A 17496-nucleotide genomic window follows, 5' to 3' on the forward strand; every position below is an offset into this window, starting at 1 on the left:
CAAAATAGATCCATTGATGCATCGTGATCCATCGAGAATCGTTTAATAATCAAATCATGACCCTCTGAATCCATCGAATCCTGAGGTGACTGATGATTCCAATCACTACTATTAAGGGAGTTCTATGTAGATGTTGAGCTCATTTGCAAACTGAAAAAAAGCCCCACTTTGAACACTACTCAGGTCATTGACTCTTCACTGTTAATTACATTACAGCTGTCGCACAATAAAAGCGTGCCAGATCATCGGCAGCTGGGTAACTATCCATGAGAAATAAGAGCATAATATGTTGTAATAAATACATATTGTACACTTTTTTGTTGAGTTGCCTTTTATCAAAATGCTATGAAAGCAACGCTGAAGTGCATTAAACATTCTCTCTACTGGCCATCAGGTGGCGACTCCTCTGGTTGGAAAAAGACGTTTTGTATGGAAGTCTATGAGAAAATGACGCTACTTCTCATTTGATTTAGTATATCAGCAAATATTGATAATATTTAAAGTCTCAATCGCTAGTTTCAAGTCTTCTTCAATACAGCATGATGTTCATTTAGTAAATTATGATCCAATTTAGATTAAAATATATCATAAAGCAGGGTATGATTTAAGGCGGGGCTACCTTGTGACACCACTGTGTCGCTACTACAGCCTGGCTACCGTTGCTACTTCTCTACCTACTAACATTATTTTAACACTGTTAAAGTTAACCTCAAATTGCAGAAGCAAAGTTTTTAGTGGACTATATAGTGAGCAGTGAATAAGTGAAAGTAGTGAATTCGGGACACAACTACAGTTTTGCTGCTACTAAGCTGTTTATTTATATTATTGTTGATGTGACAATGCGGTGCAGTGTAATGTTAAATCATTGCTGGGTGTGGTCACAGTGCAACAGGCAACAAGTCTGACCACACCTACAAATGACATTAAACTGCTTAAGATTTTCATAATGTCTTATTCGATTATTCACACTATGAATGGTTTCCCCAAAGAACCATTTAATGTATTTACGCTCTGTAATTGCCTGTCTACATGGTAGTTATTATTGTTGCTGGCAGAGTGGGCCTCGCTGCACATGATTCAAATTGCACACCCATTGGTTTTGAAGGTTTTTCCACTGATTTGAAATTATGACTTTTCCGGCAGTCTTTGCCAGGAATCCTGGGATTTCCCTCCATGAATGTAGCTGAATGTAGTCCGATGTTATTCTGCCAGATGTGACCTAATTTGACACCAATTCTTCTTGAAAGTTTAAAATTAGATGCATGACTTTCACACAGCACAGTACAGGCTCTTTATTAAGTTAATGACATTGATAAAGCCATTCTCAAGCACTGTATATATCTAACTATTCTGGACATTTTACACATTTAAAAATGCAATGCTATAGTCATCAGTGGTCTACCAGAAAGATTTTGAGGCCTGTGTTTTCATCATTTCTTGAAGTTGACCCACAGGCCAACCATGGGGTGTATTCCTTTAAGAGCTGGAAGCAAACATGGATCAAACATATGGGAAGATGAAGAGATGAAAGTGAAAGAGAGATGAAAATGGTTCGAAGGGAGGGAAGATAAGTTGGGAGTCATCACTTGATCTTAAGTCTATTACAGAGCTTGTGTGATCCTGTCTGTTTGGTGTTAAATGAACGATAGCCCCTCCAGTCCCGGGTGGATGTAAAACCATGGACTTGAATGAGGAATCTCCATTGAGACACCGTTAACCATTGCCAGGCCGATTCTCTTCTCTCTGTAGCATTCTTTGGGAGTCTAATGTTTCCCATATGTTGGATAGATGAGGATATGGCACCAGTGACACTATGGAGCTACATGGTAGAAATGGAGAAAAGCAAAGATCTGAAGGGACAAACTGGAAGAAGAAAAACAAAACAAAACAATGCCTCCAAATCAAATCACATTTATCTTCTACTGTGGTTTTTAGAAGTGTTCTGTCACGAAGCACTAAAGAGCAGATTAAGCCCAATTCTCTTTTAAATGAGAGGTTTTCACTCTTTGTGATCAAGGCTTTTTCCGCAAAAATGTAATACTTGTTTGGGTGAAATAGCTTCATCCTTTCATTCCCCCTAAACCTCCACCATGTTTTCTCTGTTCTTCCTGTTCCCACATGTAAATCGCACGTTACTTTTATCCTGCATGAAAGGATGCTGCATTCACACACACACACTCTCTTGGCGTCTGCTCGGTGCAAATATTGTTGGAGTTTTCTGCATATATGGAGGAGATGTGTACTCTATATCCTCACTTATCCTTTCATTAAATCATGAATCTAGCGCCGTGGCTTCTGTAAACATCCACTTCCTCAAAAGCTTTTCTCTCTACATACCTTTGGACTTGTTCCCTAGATACCTCTCTCTTTTTCATCCATCATAACCATCCCTCGCTCCCAACCCCTTCCCATTTATCCATATCCTCCTGTCTTTCCCAGGCCCAGATTCAACTCGATTGTGGAGAGGACAACATCTGCGTCCCTGACCTCAAGCTGGCTGTTTATGGGTGAGAGGAAAGCACGGTTCTATTGCTTTACCCGATTCAACAAACACAACTTGATGCTTTGCTAATCTGCCTCAGTATTTTTCCGTCTGCGAACGATAAAATAGAGAAGAAATTCAACTTATTACGAGGGGCTCTTATATTTGCCGTGTGAAACATTCAGTGTGTCTGGATGGTCTTTCGTCTGCTGCACTTCAAGTGATGCATTTTATGTTTCTGGTTATTGTGGAATGAACAGAAAAAAACCCAACTGCCGAGTTAGCATGATCAGCAGTTGCAGTCTTGGCTGAACAGACAAAGTAAACAGCACCACTTACAGGAACCACATACCAAAAAAAAAAAAAAAATCAACACCACAGCAGCACAGGCCATACTATTCAAAGCAGTATTAATTGTGTAATTTGACCACTTTTGAGAAGCAGAACGAGCTGTGAACTTGAAATTAAGTTCATATTGTTAAAGTGTCACCAAACAGTTGCTTATTTAAACCTTCAGCAGATTATTCATAAGGAGGCATGTTTCTCCACACCAAATGAATGTAAGTCCAATATTGACTTGCCTTTTAGCTCTGTTTTTGGTCTCCACCAACTGTTGAGGGACATATCTGCCTCTTTAGTTGCTAAATGTTCAGTGTGTTCACTCGGTAGTTGCTAAGTTTGTCCATGTGCCATTTGGTGCTGGTGAAGTACAGTGAAAACAGCCGCCTGATCCAACTGAGAATGAAGTCGATACCTTAAAACTAAAAAGGGGATCTGTTAGTGATGCCGACTTTCTCACGAGAATCTTTTGGAGCTAGCGCTGCTCGATACTTTAATTCTAAATGAGTTGGCGACACTGGGTTGGGTTTTTCAGTGGGATCATTTTTAAAAACTTGCTTACTCTTGCTGGTTTCTCTAATGTTGCCTGTTGCCCTGAGCATCAAACGCTTCTTTTCCTGCATTTTGGTAATTCTTTATAGACCAATGTATGGTATAAATATATTTACTTAAAGGAAAACATGAAATGTAGGCAACAAGTGACAATTTAAAATATTAATATAATGCAGTAAGACTCTCAGTCAGTCTCCATTTCTTTTAAATATTCATTCTCCTGTAGATCAACTCTTCTCGTTTAATGCTTTCGATGCTGAGTCAGCACACATGGGGACATGATTTACTCTTTTGTTTCAGTAAGTTTTCTGCCCTTGTTCAAAACCTTCAAAACATATCCCACATATGTCTGAGAAGTTGTAATATTGTGAAAAGTCGTAATTTAATGAGAATATAGTAATGCTATTTCAAAGGAATCTCCCTGCCCTATAATCTGTGTATCACATTATTGCATCGCTGATATGATAGTATCCTCATATCTGACAGACACAGAACCCTGTTTGGGATTCAGGTCTCTGCTTGACCCTTGTTTAGGGAACCAGCTTTACATCACCTTATCAGAGGTGGATGGTAGTCAACGGTGAGAGGCAAATCATGTTTTGGTCCCATTTGAATTGTACCATGAATTAAACATATGTTTGTCATTTTCAAAGATAACTTAGCAAATCAAGAAAGTCATACTTATTTGTAGGTTTGTCATAATCTGTAATCATCCAGCATGATCAGTACATCAGTAAGTCAGTGATGGTAAATCCTTGGAGGGTCACAAAGACCTTCATGTCTAGCCAACGCTTCCCTGACTGCTGTTAGGTAGCGGGATGAAATCCTCAGAGCCATTGTCAGACCTCACGCTGGTGCAGTGGGCCCTGGGTTCAGTTTTTCAATGTTCCCAATGAAAAACATTACAACACAATTTTCCTTCACAGGCGTTTCCATTATTTTCTATATCAGGACATCTCCGAGTGCATTATTGCACTCATACTATGACCCTTACCAAAGGATAAAAGAAGGCTGGGTGGAAATCTTCAAATGTTATTTAACTGTGAAGTTTTGACCAGTGATCTGCTGCAGTTTTAGACGGATTTGAATGTATGCGTCAGGAGGTATGTTCATGCACGTTAGCACATGGTCGACACGATAAACGTTTCTGCTGATGGTTCCATGTTATTCCACTTACCATTGTGGCTTGCACAATAAATCTATGCAGGCTTAAGAATATGAGAAGTCAGCTTTTCAGAAGTTTTATGGGGAAGTCAATGCATTGAAACATATTTTAAAGCCTCAGGGATAAATACATTGTGTTTTTAATGAGAAACACTAGTATCAATCAAAGAAGCATAAGTATTATTGCTATGGTTGCCTAATGCAGGGAGAGTTTGGGGAAAGATTTCAAAGGAATAAACATGATTCTGTGACTCAGAGCATGTGAGACATAAATGATGAGATGATGTTAAACATGCCTTCACTAGAGTAAAGGTATAGAGGGAAGATTCACGCATGATATTTAATGATGATTAATGAACTAAGGTGTCTTTGTTTGTGAGTTGACGTGATCCAAATTTTGTACAATGTCTTAGACCATTCACAAAGCAGACACACACACACACGCACACACACAAACACACACACTCTCTCTCTCCTCCGAGCCAGCATAGGGAGTGTTTTGCATTACATGGCCATGTGATTTCTCTTAGCTGCAGAAATACAATCAGTGCGAAAAGTCTCCCACGAAAACTCAAAGACCGGCATTTGTTGCCACGGGACACGACTCCAATGATTCAGCACTTTCACTAAAAGAATTTCACTTCACTGACATGCTACAAGACACAGTGTTTTTTTCTTGCTACGCTGGGATGACACTGGTGTTCGACTTGCGGCTTCAATTATGCCTTAATGAGCTTCATGGTCCATTGTTGTACTTTCTTAAACAATGAAACTTGGAGTCGTTAACTTCTCGACAATGGGCTGCAGATTTCTGTCTGTTCTCAGCATCTGCTCAGTGTTGGTGTTAGGGTATCAGTGTTGCTTCCTCTGCATTCGCTAAACTTGCCCGGGGCATAATTAAAATCATCTGGTGGTTGTCTTACCTCGCAAGGGGTCACTGCGTCCAGACCCTCTGAAGACGGGGGGAGGGGAGGGGAAGAAATGAAAGAAGAACCCGGATTCTGACCCTCAACCAGACTCCTTTCCTCCTCTTTCTGCCCAATAGAAATGAATTTACTACCAAAACGTTGAGCTGCTGGGGGAGGGCTGGAGTGGGAGCTGGAGAGTGTCGAGAGGATTTATCACTCACTGAAAGTGTGTTTGCACACAGGGGCGTCAGTGTGAACGTGCGGAATGAGGTGGGGGTCGGCTTCCTGAGACAAATCACAGTGATCAGATTTGGGTCATTTCCCAGGTCAGTCACGGGCAGATATACTCACGGCAAAATGGCCTTTGGGGACCGTCTGAAACAGAGATGCATTGTCTGTAAAGACTTCACGTCGCTGCTTTTCATTAAGTTTTACAATTGCTTCTTGGGCATTTTGGTCGTGCCCTGCTCAGAGTCACTTCAAATGAACAGAGCAGCAGAGGTAGCACAAACTTAACTGTGCCAGTAAACAGGGACTGTAAATGGAAGCTGCTATTTTAGGTCATTTTGATTGCAGTAGATAAATGGGCTTTTCACGACTGAAAAAAATATAGCTGTACAATAAAGACTCATGGGAAATACCTCTTTAAAAAAGTCTGAGTCAGAGGCTCTGTGAGGCTTTAGCTACTTACACATGGTGTTGCTCTCAGCTGAACACGAATATCAGCATGCTCGCCATGACAATAAGTTTAGCAGATATATTTTGCCGTGTTAACCTTCTTAGTTTAGCGTGTTAGTATACTTAGATTTACTAATTAGCAATAAAGACAAAGTAGTGCTGACCAATTTTAACCTGATGCACTTATGGTGGCATGTTAAGAGAAGTTATGTAAATTCAACCAGTGGAGGACATGAACGTGTTTATCAATGTGGGTATGACTGGATGGGTCAGACAAACACAGGACTTTCACCCATGAGACCGTTGTTCATGACCCGTAGTGAAATCAAAAGTCAACACGTTGACTTAATTTGAAGTTACAGAATTATTTTAAAGGTGCTCTAAACAAGATTGGGAGTATTTGTATTGCCTCTCAACATGGTGATGGCTGAGCCGGCGGCTTGCAGCTAACGTTGCTAACAGCACAGTCAAAGCAACGGCAAGTGCTAACGCAGCCAACGGTGTTTACTTTTTCCACCAGAATCGGAGCAGAATAGGAGTATAATAATAGTATAATAATAAAAAAAAACCCAAAGAAAACAAGAATCATGTTGTGGTGGAAAACATCACAATCCATGTCATAAAAGCTGCACCAGAACGTGTAGAGATGTGTCATTAAAAAAAACCAGACGGCACACTATTTTCGTTTATGTGTTTCATTGTCCTGTAATCTAACATTCATTATGCAGAAGTTACTGCAATGTGCACATGGACATGCTTAACAGGGCACACTCCTTCCACTGTTTCTGACAACAACCTTGTTGCAACCGTGCTTGTGGTTCTCCTCCCACAGAGACAGAGCTGAGGTCTACCTGGGTGATGAAAACTCCTTGAGCCTGACGTTCAACGCCAGGAATGAGGGAGAGGGAGGGGCGTACGAGGCAGAGCTCTATGTGGTGCTTCCCCCAGAGGCTGATTACAGCGGCATCGCACGCAAAAATGTGGTGAGGCAGACAACCGTTAACTGTTCCCCTATCATTTCTTTATTACTGAACTACTACTACTTTACAGCTTAAGTACAAATTACGCATCTCTGCTTTCGTAACAATGCACAGCATGTTTGCCCATCATTTGATTTTTCCTTTCCAACAAAGCAGCACTTGAATGCAGTGCTGAACAGCAACGGATGTGTAAATCCCACATTGTGTACATTCCCACCCGTATCCCAGCAGAGTAAAAACAAAGTTTAAGAAAAAAAGACTCAAACAAAACAGGAATCTTGTGGCAGTAAACATCCTAAAAACCACACAAAAACATAAAAATGTGTCTTTTTAAAAAGACCAGACACCACACTATTTTCATTTATGTCTTTAGTCGTCCTGTTATCCTTGTGACGGAGTTGACAAGGTTTGATGTTTTTGTGTCGTCTCCAGAGCTGGACTCAGCTGACGTGCAGCTACGAGGCAGAAAACCAGACCCGCTATCTGGTGTGTGATCTGGGAAACCCCATGAAGTCTGCTACCAGTGTAAGATCCAACAAAGCCCACATGTTGTTTTTGTGTCTCAGTACAATTAAGTCAAGTCAAGTTGTTCCGGCATCGAGTAATTCATATACAAACTCCAAACCTTTTTCAGTTGACCTGATAAAACATACAAAACATGAATCAAACTCATGTAAGGAAAATATCGCAGACCAGAATATGAGCCCAGTCTCTGTTTGATTATTTAAACTGCTTGTCAACTTTTAATTACACCAATACAATCATCTGGACTTCAAGGCTATTTTTTCAAATCAAATTTTTTTTATTTTTTATTATTAATTCTCATGTTCATTGAATAATTGTATACATTCTCTGTGGGTTATTTCCTAGTTGTGGGCCGGCCTTCGGTTCACTGTGCCCAGACTAAAGGACACTCACAATACTGTACAGTTTGAGCTCCAGATACGAAGGTAGGTCACTTTTCAGTCCCGTGCTGTATGGTGATAAAACAGCATTTGTTCATATACATGAAATCACTGTGAAAAAAAACGTTTTCAGTCAGAATGACAGTATTATACATTTTGTATAACTACACGCATTCAATTTGCATGTAGTTAAGACCCCTTTTGAATTTTTTTTTTTTTTTTTTTTTTACATTATACCAGTATCCATCAAAATGATTACATGGTCAGTTTAGGAAATAATGACCTACCTGAAAGGTAAAAAATGGTTTTGTATTATAAGTCAGGGCATTTTTTTTTTAATTATTTGGTTTTATTACATTTTTAATCAGGGTTGTGCTTTTTGTTTTTACATTTATATGTGTATTTTTTCGGAGTCAATGTTTTTTATTTTCTGTTAAAAATAATTCCAAAATGAATTTTATCTTGACATAATTGTTCATTAGAATTTTTATTTAGGTTATACTGTTTTGCCAGGCGATGAGTAACTGTTACTAATAACTCTTTTGTCTGTCGTTTGTAGTAAAAATGCAAACAACTCAGAGAGTGAGGTGGTGCTGTATGAGCTGGAGGTGGCTGCTGTGGCTGATGTTATTCTGCAAGGGTGAGGATTCATTGCCAACTCTTCCACTACGTCATTACATCAGCATTATATAATCAATCTTATCATTTAGAGTCCTGCCAAGCGAGCTGCCAAAAAAAGTCTGAACCTCAGTGTTTTTCTGTTGTAGCGTTTCTCGCCCAGACAAAGTCATCTTTCCTCCTCCCAACTGGAGGGTTAGTCAGAGTTTGAGGGAGGAGAAGGACATCGGCCCGGAGCTTCAGCAGGTTTATGAGGTACAGTCCATTAAAACACGGGTTGACTCACATTTCTGTCGGGCCTCTACCAACAATCTAATTATTGTGTATGGAGATTTTATTTTTGCTGAAGAAAGAGTTTTATCTGTTTTGGGGAAAACAGAGATATTTTATTTATTTTTCCTCACCCCATATTTAGATTATATTTCAATTTCCCTTGTTATATTGTATTATATTAAAAAAGAGATCAAATAATTACATAAAAATTGTGCCTTTCATGTTGACATATGCAGAGGTCTCTGTAACAGGGCTGTATTTCCGTCTAAGCTATCAGTCAGACCAAAATGTCTATACTGAGAAGCATAATACATCTGGAGCTAAATATATGGTATGTAGCTATTAGCTGGGAGATGTGGGGGCAGTGACATGAATAGTAACATTCTGAAATAAAAAGTAACATGAAATAAGTGTTAAATAAAAATGTCATTATGAAACAAAATGTCTAATATAAAATAAAAACAAACCCCTTTAAAATGTTCTTTCAACCACATTATTTATTATGAACATTTCAGAATTATGAGAAAAAATTGATTCTTAAACACAAACACAAATGATTGGTTTATTTATATATTTAATTATATAATTACTAATATATAATAATAATTAAAAATAATAATAATTATAATAATAATAACAACAATAATGATACAAATAATGACAATAAAACAATAATGATAATAATAATAATAGGTCTTGCTTTTTTATAAAACCAAATATGAGCCTCAACCCCTCTCCAACCCCAATAACTTTTGTATTAATCTTTATATAACCTACATCAGGACGTGTAATGTGACTGCAACCATTCATTTCACCCCCAAAAGCCCTCTGTGTCTCTTAAGCAGGCATTTGCAAAAGCAGCAAAGAAAGCCAAATCAAACTCCATCTCTCTGTTTTAGTTGGTGAATAATGGTCCCAGTGTGGTCAGCCAGTCCACATTAGAGGTGAGATGTCCTCTGAGGGCTCACAGCCACGAGCTGCTCTACCCTGTGGAGATGGTCCTTGAAGGGCCTCTCAGCTGCTCCTCCAAACACACCTTCAATGCACTGAAACTCAAGGTGAGGACACACACACGCACACACACACACACACATGCACAAACACTCCTTTGTTGGCATGGCGAGACCATTAACCTTGATTTATTCCTGGCCGTGAAAATGTGATTGTATCTGTTAATGACTCTGTCATTGTCCTTGTGTATGCAGCTCCAGACTCAGGCAGCAGAGGGGCCCACGTCACTGAAATCCAGCACTGAGCACCACATCCGGAGGAGGGATGTGTACAGAGATCTTTTATCTGAACAAGGAAACCTGGTAAGGCAAAATGGAAACAATAGGGAGTACTGTTGAAACTGAAAATATCTTTCATTACTGCTCCATGTGTATCCATGGATACAGTTTATTTGCAGGTGCAAACACATATACTCCAGCATGGTGCTCCGAATAAACGTAACAAAATGTGTCAAAATTGATGCAGCGAAACTAGAGATATCATATTTTTTATTCCACACATTCTTCATCCTCGTAAAACCTGGTCCCTACATTACCAAGAATGCAATATGACCACCGGACGTTCAGTCAAAGATTTGGTTGTGTTTTGCTACTCGCGGCTAATGTAGCATCTAGCCTCAAGCAGAGATAAGGATGGGGCTAAGGTTTTGAAGTACCACACCTTCAAATTCAGCCCCAACCAATGCTCACTCAAGTGACATTGCTTGAATTCAATTTCAATTCAATTTTATTTATCGTGTCATATCACAACAGAAGTCATCTCAGGACACTTAACACATTGAGCAGGACTAGAATACGCTCAAGATTTCCAGAGTCAATACAAATTCAAAGTCCCAACATCACCCAGGGGCAAGCGTTACAGCGACAGTGGCGAGAAAAACCTGCCTTAATAGGCTTTTAGGTAAAAATATTGTGCAGCCCAGGCCCTTGGGTTCCAACTGCATCTGGTGTTGGTAGTAGTATAGTAGTAGTAGCATTAACATCAGTGGTGTTATTAACAGAAGCAATAGTATCAACAGTAGTAGTCCATGGCAGCAGGCACAGCGATGTCGAGATGGATCCATCCCAACCATGCCATGTACGAACATACGCACATACGCAGCCGATTTTTCTGCATCTTTTTGAGACAGCATTGGCCTAATTTTAGTAATGTTATGCAGGTGAAAGACGGTAGTATTTGAGGCGATGGCAATCCCATAGGTATATCTTTAGACAGCAAGCTTTGGAGAAGTTTAGGCCCAAGTACAACAACTTCTGTTTCATCTGTTTAACATCAGGAAATTGCAGGTCATCCAGGATTTTATGTCATCATCTGGAGTTTAACTAGCTTATTGGTTTCTTCAGGCTTGAGTGATACATATAATTGAGTATCATCTGCATAACAATGGAAGGAGTGTCTTCTAAGGATATTGCCTAAAGGAAGCATTATTAAGTTTAAAAGAATTGGTCCGAGCACAGAACCTTGAGGAACACCGTATTTAACTTCAGTGTGCCTGGAGGATTTTTCATTGACATGCACAAACTGAGATTGATTGGATAAATAGGACTTAAACCAGCTTAATGCGGTTCCTCTGATGCCAATTAATTTTTCCAGTCTACATATTAGAATCTCATGGTTAATGGTGTCAAACGCAGCATCAAGATCTAGCAGAACAAGTACAGAAACCAGTCCTTTGTCAGAAGCAATTAGAAGGTCATTTGTGATTTTCACCAGAGCTGTCTCTGTACTATGATGTACTCTAGATCCTGACTGGAACTTGAGGCCATCTATCACTTTCTCTCTGCATTCAGAAACTTTGAGTGGAACCACCCTTGGTTGCATGCCTAAGATTTACTCTTTCATACCAAACAAGAGAAGATTGATATGAATTTCAGAAATAGTTGTATCGTTAGCTTAGCTAAGGCAACAACAGTCGAGTTTCCAATCCATTGTCAAAGCAAATTTTAAGCAAACTTTATGATAATTAAGCGCGTTTCCGTCGAATACACTAAGCTAACTAATAAGCTTTAACTTGTTCATAAAAATATGTAGAAGCAAACATGGCTGATGTGTTTTCCAACCGCTCTCAGTATTTTTACGAGAGTTTTGTTTCACTTGATGGCGGCCAATTTAGAAGTGTTAACCGACCAAATAACCCATTTTGGGTGGATTCACCCGTTTTTTTCGAATTTCCTTTTCTAACAGTTGTTCCTCATCAGGATAGGAGAGTTGACTGCATGTGTCCCATAAAGACCTCAGGAGGTGTTTGTTTTTCTCCTTCTCTTTCCTCCTTAACTCAGCATGTGGGGGGAATCATGGGGACGACACTCTCTCCAAAAACACCACAACAGAGCCTCTTAAATTGAGTCGATGGCTCTTGTTTTGGGTGTTGAGTTCCACTGGGTTTCTTATGGGAGTGTGTTTTCATTAGTTTGTGGCTCTTTACTGAAGCGTTATGAGACTTTCTCTTCCTTTCAGTCGCGTGTGGGCACTGCACATTCATGTAGCTCATTCAAACCTAAATGGTCCAAGAAGGAAGAGCTAGCGCTGTCCTCTGAATTTGAATTATAATGAGATTATTATGTCTTTCAACAGAGGAAATGGGAATAGATATAATGAGCTCTGGTCAGCATCTCCCACTGCTTGCTGTAATTGTTAACAAGATGACGTTAATTAGGTTTGTGATTCACTGTTCCTTTCTCTGCATCTCTGACTGTAACGTTTGAAAGCTAATCTTTTATGGTATACAAATGAACCATCTTTAAAATTGGAGAATCCAACCACATGGGCAACATGTTACAAACCTCCATCCTCCACTCTTTGAAAGAAATAGCCAGAGACACAAAACAGAGCACACCTTGCAGACTGCAGGCAATCATGTGCAGTAATCTGTGGCGTTTACTGCACACAGGAGACGTTAATTCCCTAGATTTAGTCTTAAAGCCTCCTCCCAGGCAACATACGTATCCCTGTGCCAAGTCTGGGATAAAGTGCAGTCTTAAGGACAAACTTAGGGAACAAATTACCTGAGTACCATCCTTCCATAACCTGTGAGCAACACAGTGATATGAAAACATGATGCAAGTAAAAATTGCACATTTGAACTGCAGTAAATTCCGCTTTACGTATCGAAGGTAAAGGTATTTATGTATTTCAGATGCATTTTAATAATGATGCAGTCTGGATGAAGTGCGTTGAAATAGAGATTGTGCAGTGTAAGGATGGGAAGACAGGATTTTAATTTAAAAAACTCTGCCAATACATTGATCATGGTGAATTTCCATCATAGGGATAATTCTAAATATTGTCGCGCATGACTTGAAAAAGCTCACTTTTATGGTAGAGAAGTGAGAAATAGAGCCTGATTTAAAAAATATGGGATACAAAAATAACATTTTTAAGATGCATTTATCCTTTTTTTTCATGAAGTGAGACTGATTTTTGATCCACAAAAAAATAAAATAAGATGTTCTTAACAACACGGAAAGTGATTCCAGTATGTTTTAGTGCTAATTTAAGAGTTTTTAGTATATTTTAGCAATAATCGGTATAATATTGTGAATTGTAATTATTTTAGGCAGGATAATCATGACATCAAATTTTCATATCGTCCGATGCCATGTTCAGTGATTTGCCTCATTCAAAAACGTACTTTTGCAGTTCACGATTCCTATGTAGAAGCTGCAGCAGGTAATGGAAAGAAATAGATCTGGATGCTATTTTCTCTGTGTGTTCCTCCGTAGACCTGTTCTGCAGTGGAGTGTTGGCAGCTGCAGTGTAATGTTGGCCTGCTGGAGAGAGGTGCCAGCGTTATCCTGACTTTACGCTCCAGACTGTGGGCCGAAACCTTCATCGAGGTGAGACTCTGGGACGGCTGCTGCAACACAGTCAGACAATCTGTGTTGTTATGCTGCCCTCTGTTGGGCATCAAACAACACTTACAGATGTCAATACCCTCTCCATACTAGCTGTAATAATATCTGCAAACAATGATGAATATGATGCCTTTTGATATCTTTTGCACTAGTGTTGGGTTAAGTGTCATGCTGAAGTGACTTTACATTAGTATCATAGTACTAGGGTTTCCTAGGTTTCAGGACAGTGTTTTAAAATACATTTAGGGGAGAATCAGTGAATATCTGTTATTTTGAGGGATTGTTTGAGTTAACTCTTATGATATTGAGAAGTGCTACAAAATATCAGGTATTTGCAGCCTTCAGGCCATAAATGAAAAAAAAAAAAAAAAAAAAAAAACCTTACCTATAGCACTCTGATCGTAGCACTGTTGCTCTTGAAGTACTAGTTTACTCAGATGAGGACCTAACACTTGTTCTATTTTTAGCTCTTACTTTATCGGCAATGATTCGTTGTGGTTTCCTTGTTTCCTTCTTTTGACAAATGTACTTATTGTAAGTCGCTTTGGACAAAAGCGTCTGCTAAATGACCTAAATGTAAATGTAAATGTAAATTATTGTTTTTCTGATTGTTTGCTCGTCCACAGAGGGCCTATAAGCAATATGTTCTGGAGTGCTCTGTTCAGTACAAGGTGGACAAGATGCCTTATTCTATTCCTCCCAAGTTCAAGCCATCAGGATCTAAAAAGGTACTTTGTCAGATAGTATTTTGTATTTAGATGTTAATGTCAGTAAAATGTGGTACAAATCTGCAGAGGGTCATCTGAATGCTGAGTTTTTCCTGTTGTTCAGGTGGTGACGGCTGTGTTGTGGAATAAGCCGGACAGTCCGTTCCCTGTTCCAGTGTGGATCATCATCCTGGCTATTCTGGCTGGGCTGCTATTACTCTCCTTGCTCATATATCTACTATACAAGGTAACAAGCAGATACATGACTGGCTGGCATGTTAACATTTTATATCAGGACTCTTCAGGTATCTGGAGGTTTGTTGGCACAGGTCTACCTGGCAAAGAGCCTCCGTTTGAAGTGATCATTAATGTTTCTTGTTGGAAAGTCAAAAGACACAAAACCACTTAAAAAACATGCAAAATCACTACACATAGTCACAAAACATCTACACAGACATGCTAATCAATCAATTTCAATCAATCACAAAATGACTGCAAAGAGACACATAATGACTACAAAGGGGACTGAAAACTACCACAAAGACCACAGAGACTCAAAAACACTGCAGATATGCAAAATGACCACAAAGTGACATAAACTATGAAGGAGATAATAATAACAATACTACATTTTATTTATAACGCACTTTTATATGGTACAAATCGCAAAGTGCTACAGAGTAAAAGCAGGAGCATAAAATAACAGGAAAAGTCACATTTGTCCACTTAGAAAGAGCAAGAAAGATGCACAACCACCACAAGAGACGCAAAGCATTGGATGTCTGAAATAATCACAAGATATTTTTCTAAATACCCCTCTAAAAATGATAAAAGTCTCATTGGCTTTTTGTCGATGGAAGCAGAACAATGCTAACTTCCAGGTTGGCCTACAAAATGACGTCATTCCTACAGCACTTTATTTTGGCAGAGCAGTCAAGTGAAGTGTACAATTTGTAATGTAAACAAGAGTGTAAAACCCATGAAAGAGGGTGAGCTCATTCATTTGTACAGATAACCCCCATTACAGTGCAGACTTGTATGTCAGATTGATTTGTATGTGATGATCTCCCCCTCCATGTTTCCCTCCAGATGGGCTTCTTTAAAAGGTCAGATCCGTACGGTACGACCATGGAGAAGGCCCAGCTCAAACCCCAGGCGTCCTCTGAAGCTTAGATCCAAGAAGGAGCCTCCCCTGCAGCTGTACCAAAGAACTGGAATTATCGTCTCATTCCCAAACAAATAAGGAAACTTTCTAAGGAAAAGCAGACAACCCATTTATGAAGGGACAGCTATGGGTGCTGTATCACTGGACCTGCACTTAAATGACGTAGCAGGAAAAACCACATGGGTCATGCAGTTGAATATGCACTGCTGTTTTAGACATGGATTTGTACAGTCAGAGCAAGTTTTATGGAGCTTCTGCAGAAAGAGCGGCAACAAGGATTTGCCACTTTAGAAGGTTTATCCCCGTGGAAGGATTTGTTGGAACTTCGTCCTCATATTGTGTTGAACAGGGAACGCCCATATCAGTACAGGGAGACACAATGCCCCTCTAACAAAAGGCACTAATGCTACTAATGTGTTTCTTCATTCTACAAGGTGCGTCTCAGCCATGTCTGCAACCCCACTGTTGGATATTCCTTGAAATGCTTGCCTTTTGTACAATTTATACACCACTCTTTATTTATGGCACAGTGCTTTTTTCCTATTTTGGTTGTTGAATGTTGTACTGTCCGGTCTGCGGGACAATCCTGATGAAACTGCAATGTTTAACTTGAATCATTCCTCTCCCATATTGGGAGGTATTTGTGTTGTGCTGTATGTAATGTGTTCCTTGTGTTATGACCCATTGGTGTTGTGGCCCAGAATAAAGCCTAATTTTGTATACCCACCTACAATGTTATCCACACGTGCTGCTTGTGTATGTTGGAAATGAAAAGTGCCATAACCACTGCATTTTTTTAACATCAAGTAGATTTGTTTTTATTTCTTTCAGACTTGATTTTTTTCACCATTTGACATTAAACACTAATCTGGAATGAACTGCATCACTCTAATACATTACCTCCCTCTGCAGGTGATATATGTTACTGCCAGTGTAAAGTGCCTGCCAACACAAGTATACTTTAGACTTTATTGACCCCAAGAGGAAATTTGTTTCCACAGTACTATATTTGTATTTTACAGTTTTTTTAAATACAATTTCTAAATCTTTTGTTCATTTTCTCAAAATGTTCTCGCGTTCGGGTTCCTTCTGTGTGGAGTTTGCATGTTCTCCCCGTGTTAGCGTGGGTTCTCTCCGGGTTCTCCGGCTTCCTCCCACAGTCCAAAGACATGCAGGATGGGGATAGGTTCACTGATGACTCTAAATTGCCCGTAGGTGTGAATGTGAGTGTGAATGGTCTCTACATGTTAGCCCTGTGATAGACTGGCGTCCTGTCCAGGGTGTACCCTGCCTTGAACCAACGTCAGCTGGGATCGGCTCCAGACCCCCCCCCCCGCGACCCTGAAAACCCTGATGATGGATGGATAGATGACTGAAGCACAATTCTTTTGGGTAAGAAATAAGTAAATAAGTAAAATATGCATTATACTGCAATATAATAACAAAACATTTGGGAAAATATGAAGAACTATGTATAGCAAGACACTGCTATACTTTATGTTAATATTGTATTTTCTATGTTTCTCTCATTTATATATGACTGCCAGCGAGAACTTCAATGACTACATGAAGGCAATAGGTGTGAGCTTCGCCACCCGGCAAATGAGCAACATGGCCAAACCCAATCTGAAGATCAGCATGGACGATGCTGAGCGAAGAATTCGATCAGACGACCGCAGACGGCCGAAACACCAAGACCATCATCACTTGTCAAAAATAAATGACTTGGTTTGGAATGGAAGATATGCTGAGTAGTATTACATTGGCATTTATTTGAAATGTTCAATTTATTAAAAATGGGGACCTTACATTTTATCCAAAACTGTACAGTGTCATGTCATTTGAGACTTTCCCTTTAAT

At 39.5% G+C, this 17496-nt stretch overlaps 1 protein-coding gene across 2 annotated transcripts in view; it reads left to right on the forward strand.

Annotated features, from left to right (window-relative positions):
* LOC311027009 (integrin alpha-5-like) overlaps positions 1 to 16515 on the forward strand; it is a 44342-nt gene extending 27827 nt beyond the window's left edge. For both annotated transcript variants that reach the window (XM_084030756.1, XM_084030757.1), the window contains exons 19-30: positions 2440 to 2507; positions 6956 to 7106; positions 7536 to 7628; positions 7974 to 8053; positions 8568 to 8648; positions 8776 to 8881; positions 9799 to 9957; positions 10105 to 10212; positions 13633 to 13746; positions 14391 to 14492; positions 14596 to 14718; positions 15561 to 16515. In XM_084030756.1, coding sequence (XP_083886882.1) covers positions 2440 to 2507; positions 6956 to 7106; positions 7536 to 7628; positions 7974 to 8053; positions 8568 to 8648; positions 8776 to 8881; positions 9799 to 9957; positions 10105 to 10212; positions 13633 to 13746; positions 14391 to 14492; positions 14596 to 14718; positions 15561 to 15644 — 1269 coding nt within the window. In that variant the 3' untranslated portion in view covers positions 15645 to 16515. The remainder of the gene's footprint in view (positions 1 to 2439; positions 2508 to 6955; positions 7107 to 7535; positions 7629 to 7973; positions 8054 to 8567; positions 8649 to 8775; positions 8882 to 9798; positions 9958 to 10104; positions 10213 to 13632; positions 13747 to 14390; positions 14493 to 14595; positions 14719 to 15560) is intronic.
* Positions 16516 to 17496: the final 981 nt, after the last annotated feature.

This window comes from Eutrigla gurnardus (assembly GCF_963514095.1).
Source record: "Eutrigla gurnardus genome assembly, chromosome: 2".
NCBI lineage: Eukaryota > Metazoa > Chordata > Actinopteri > Perciformes > Triglidae > Eutrigla > Eutrigla gurnardus.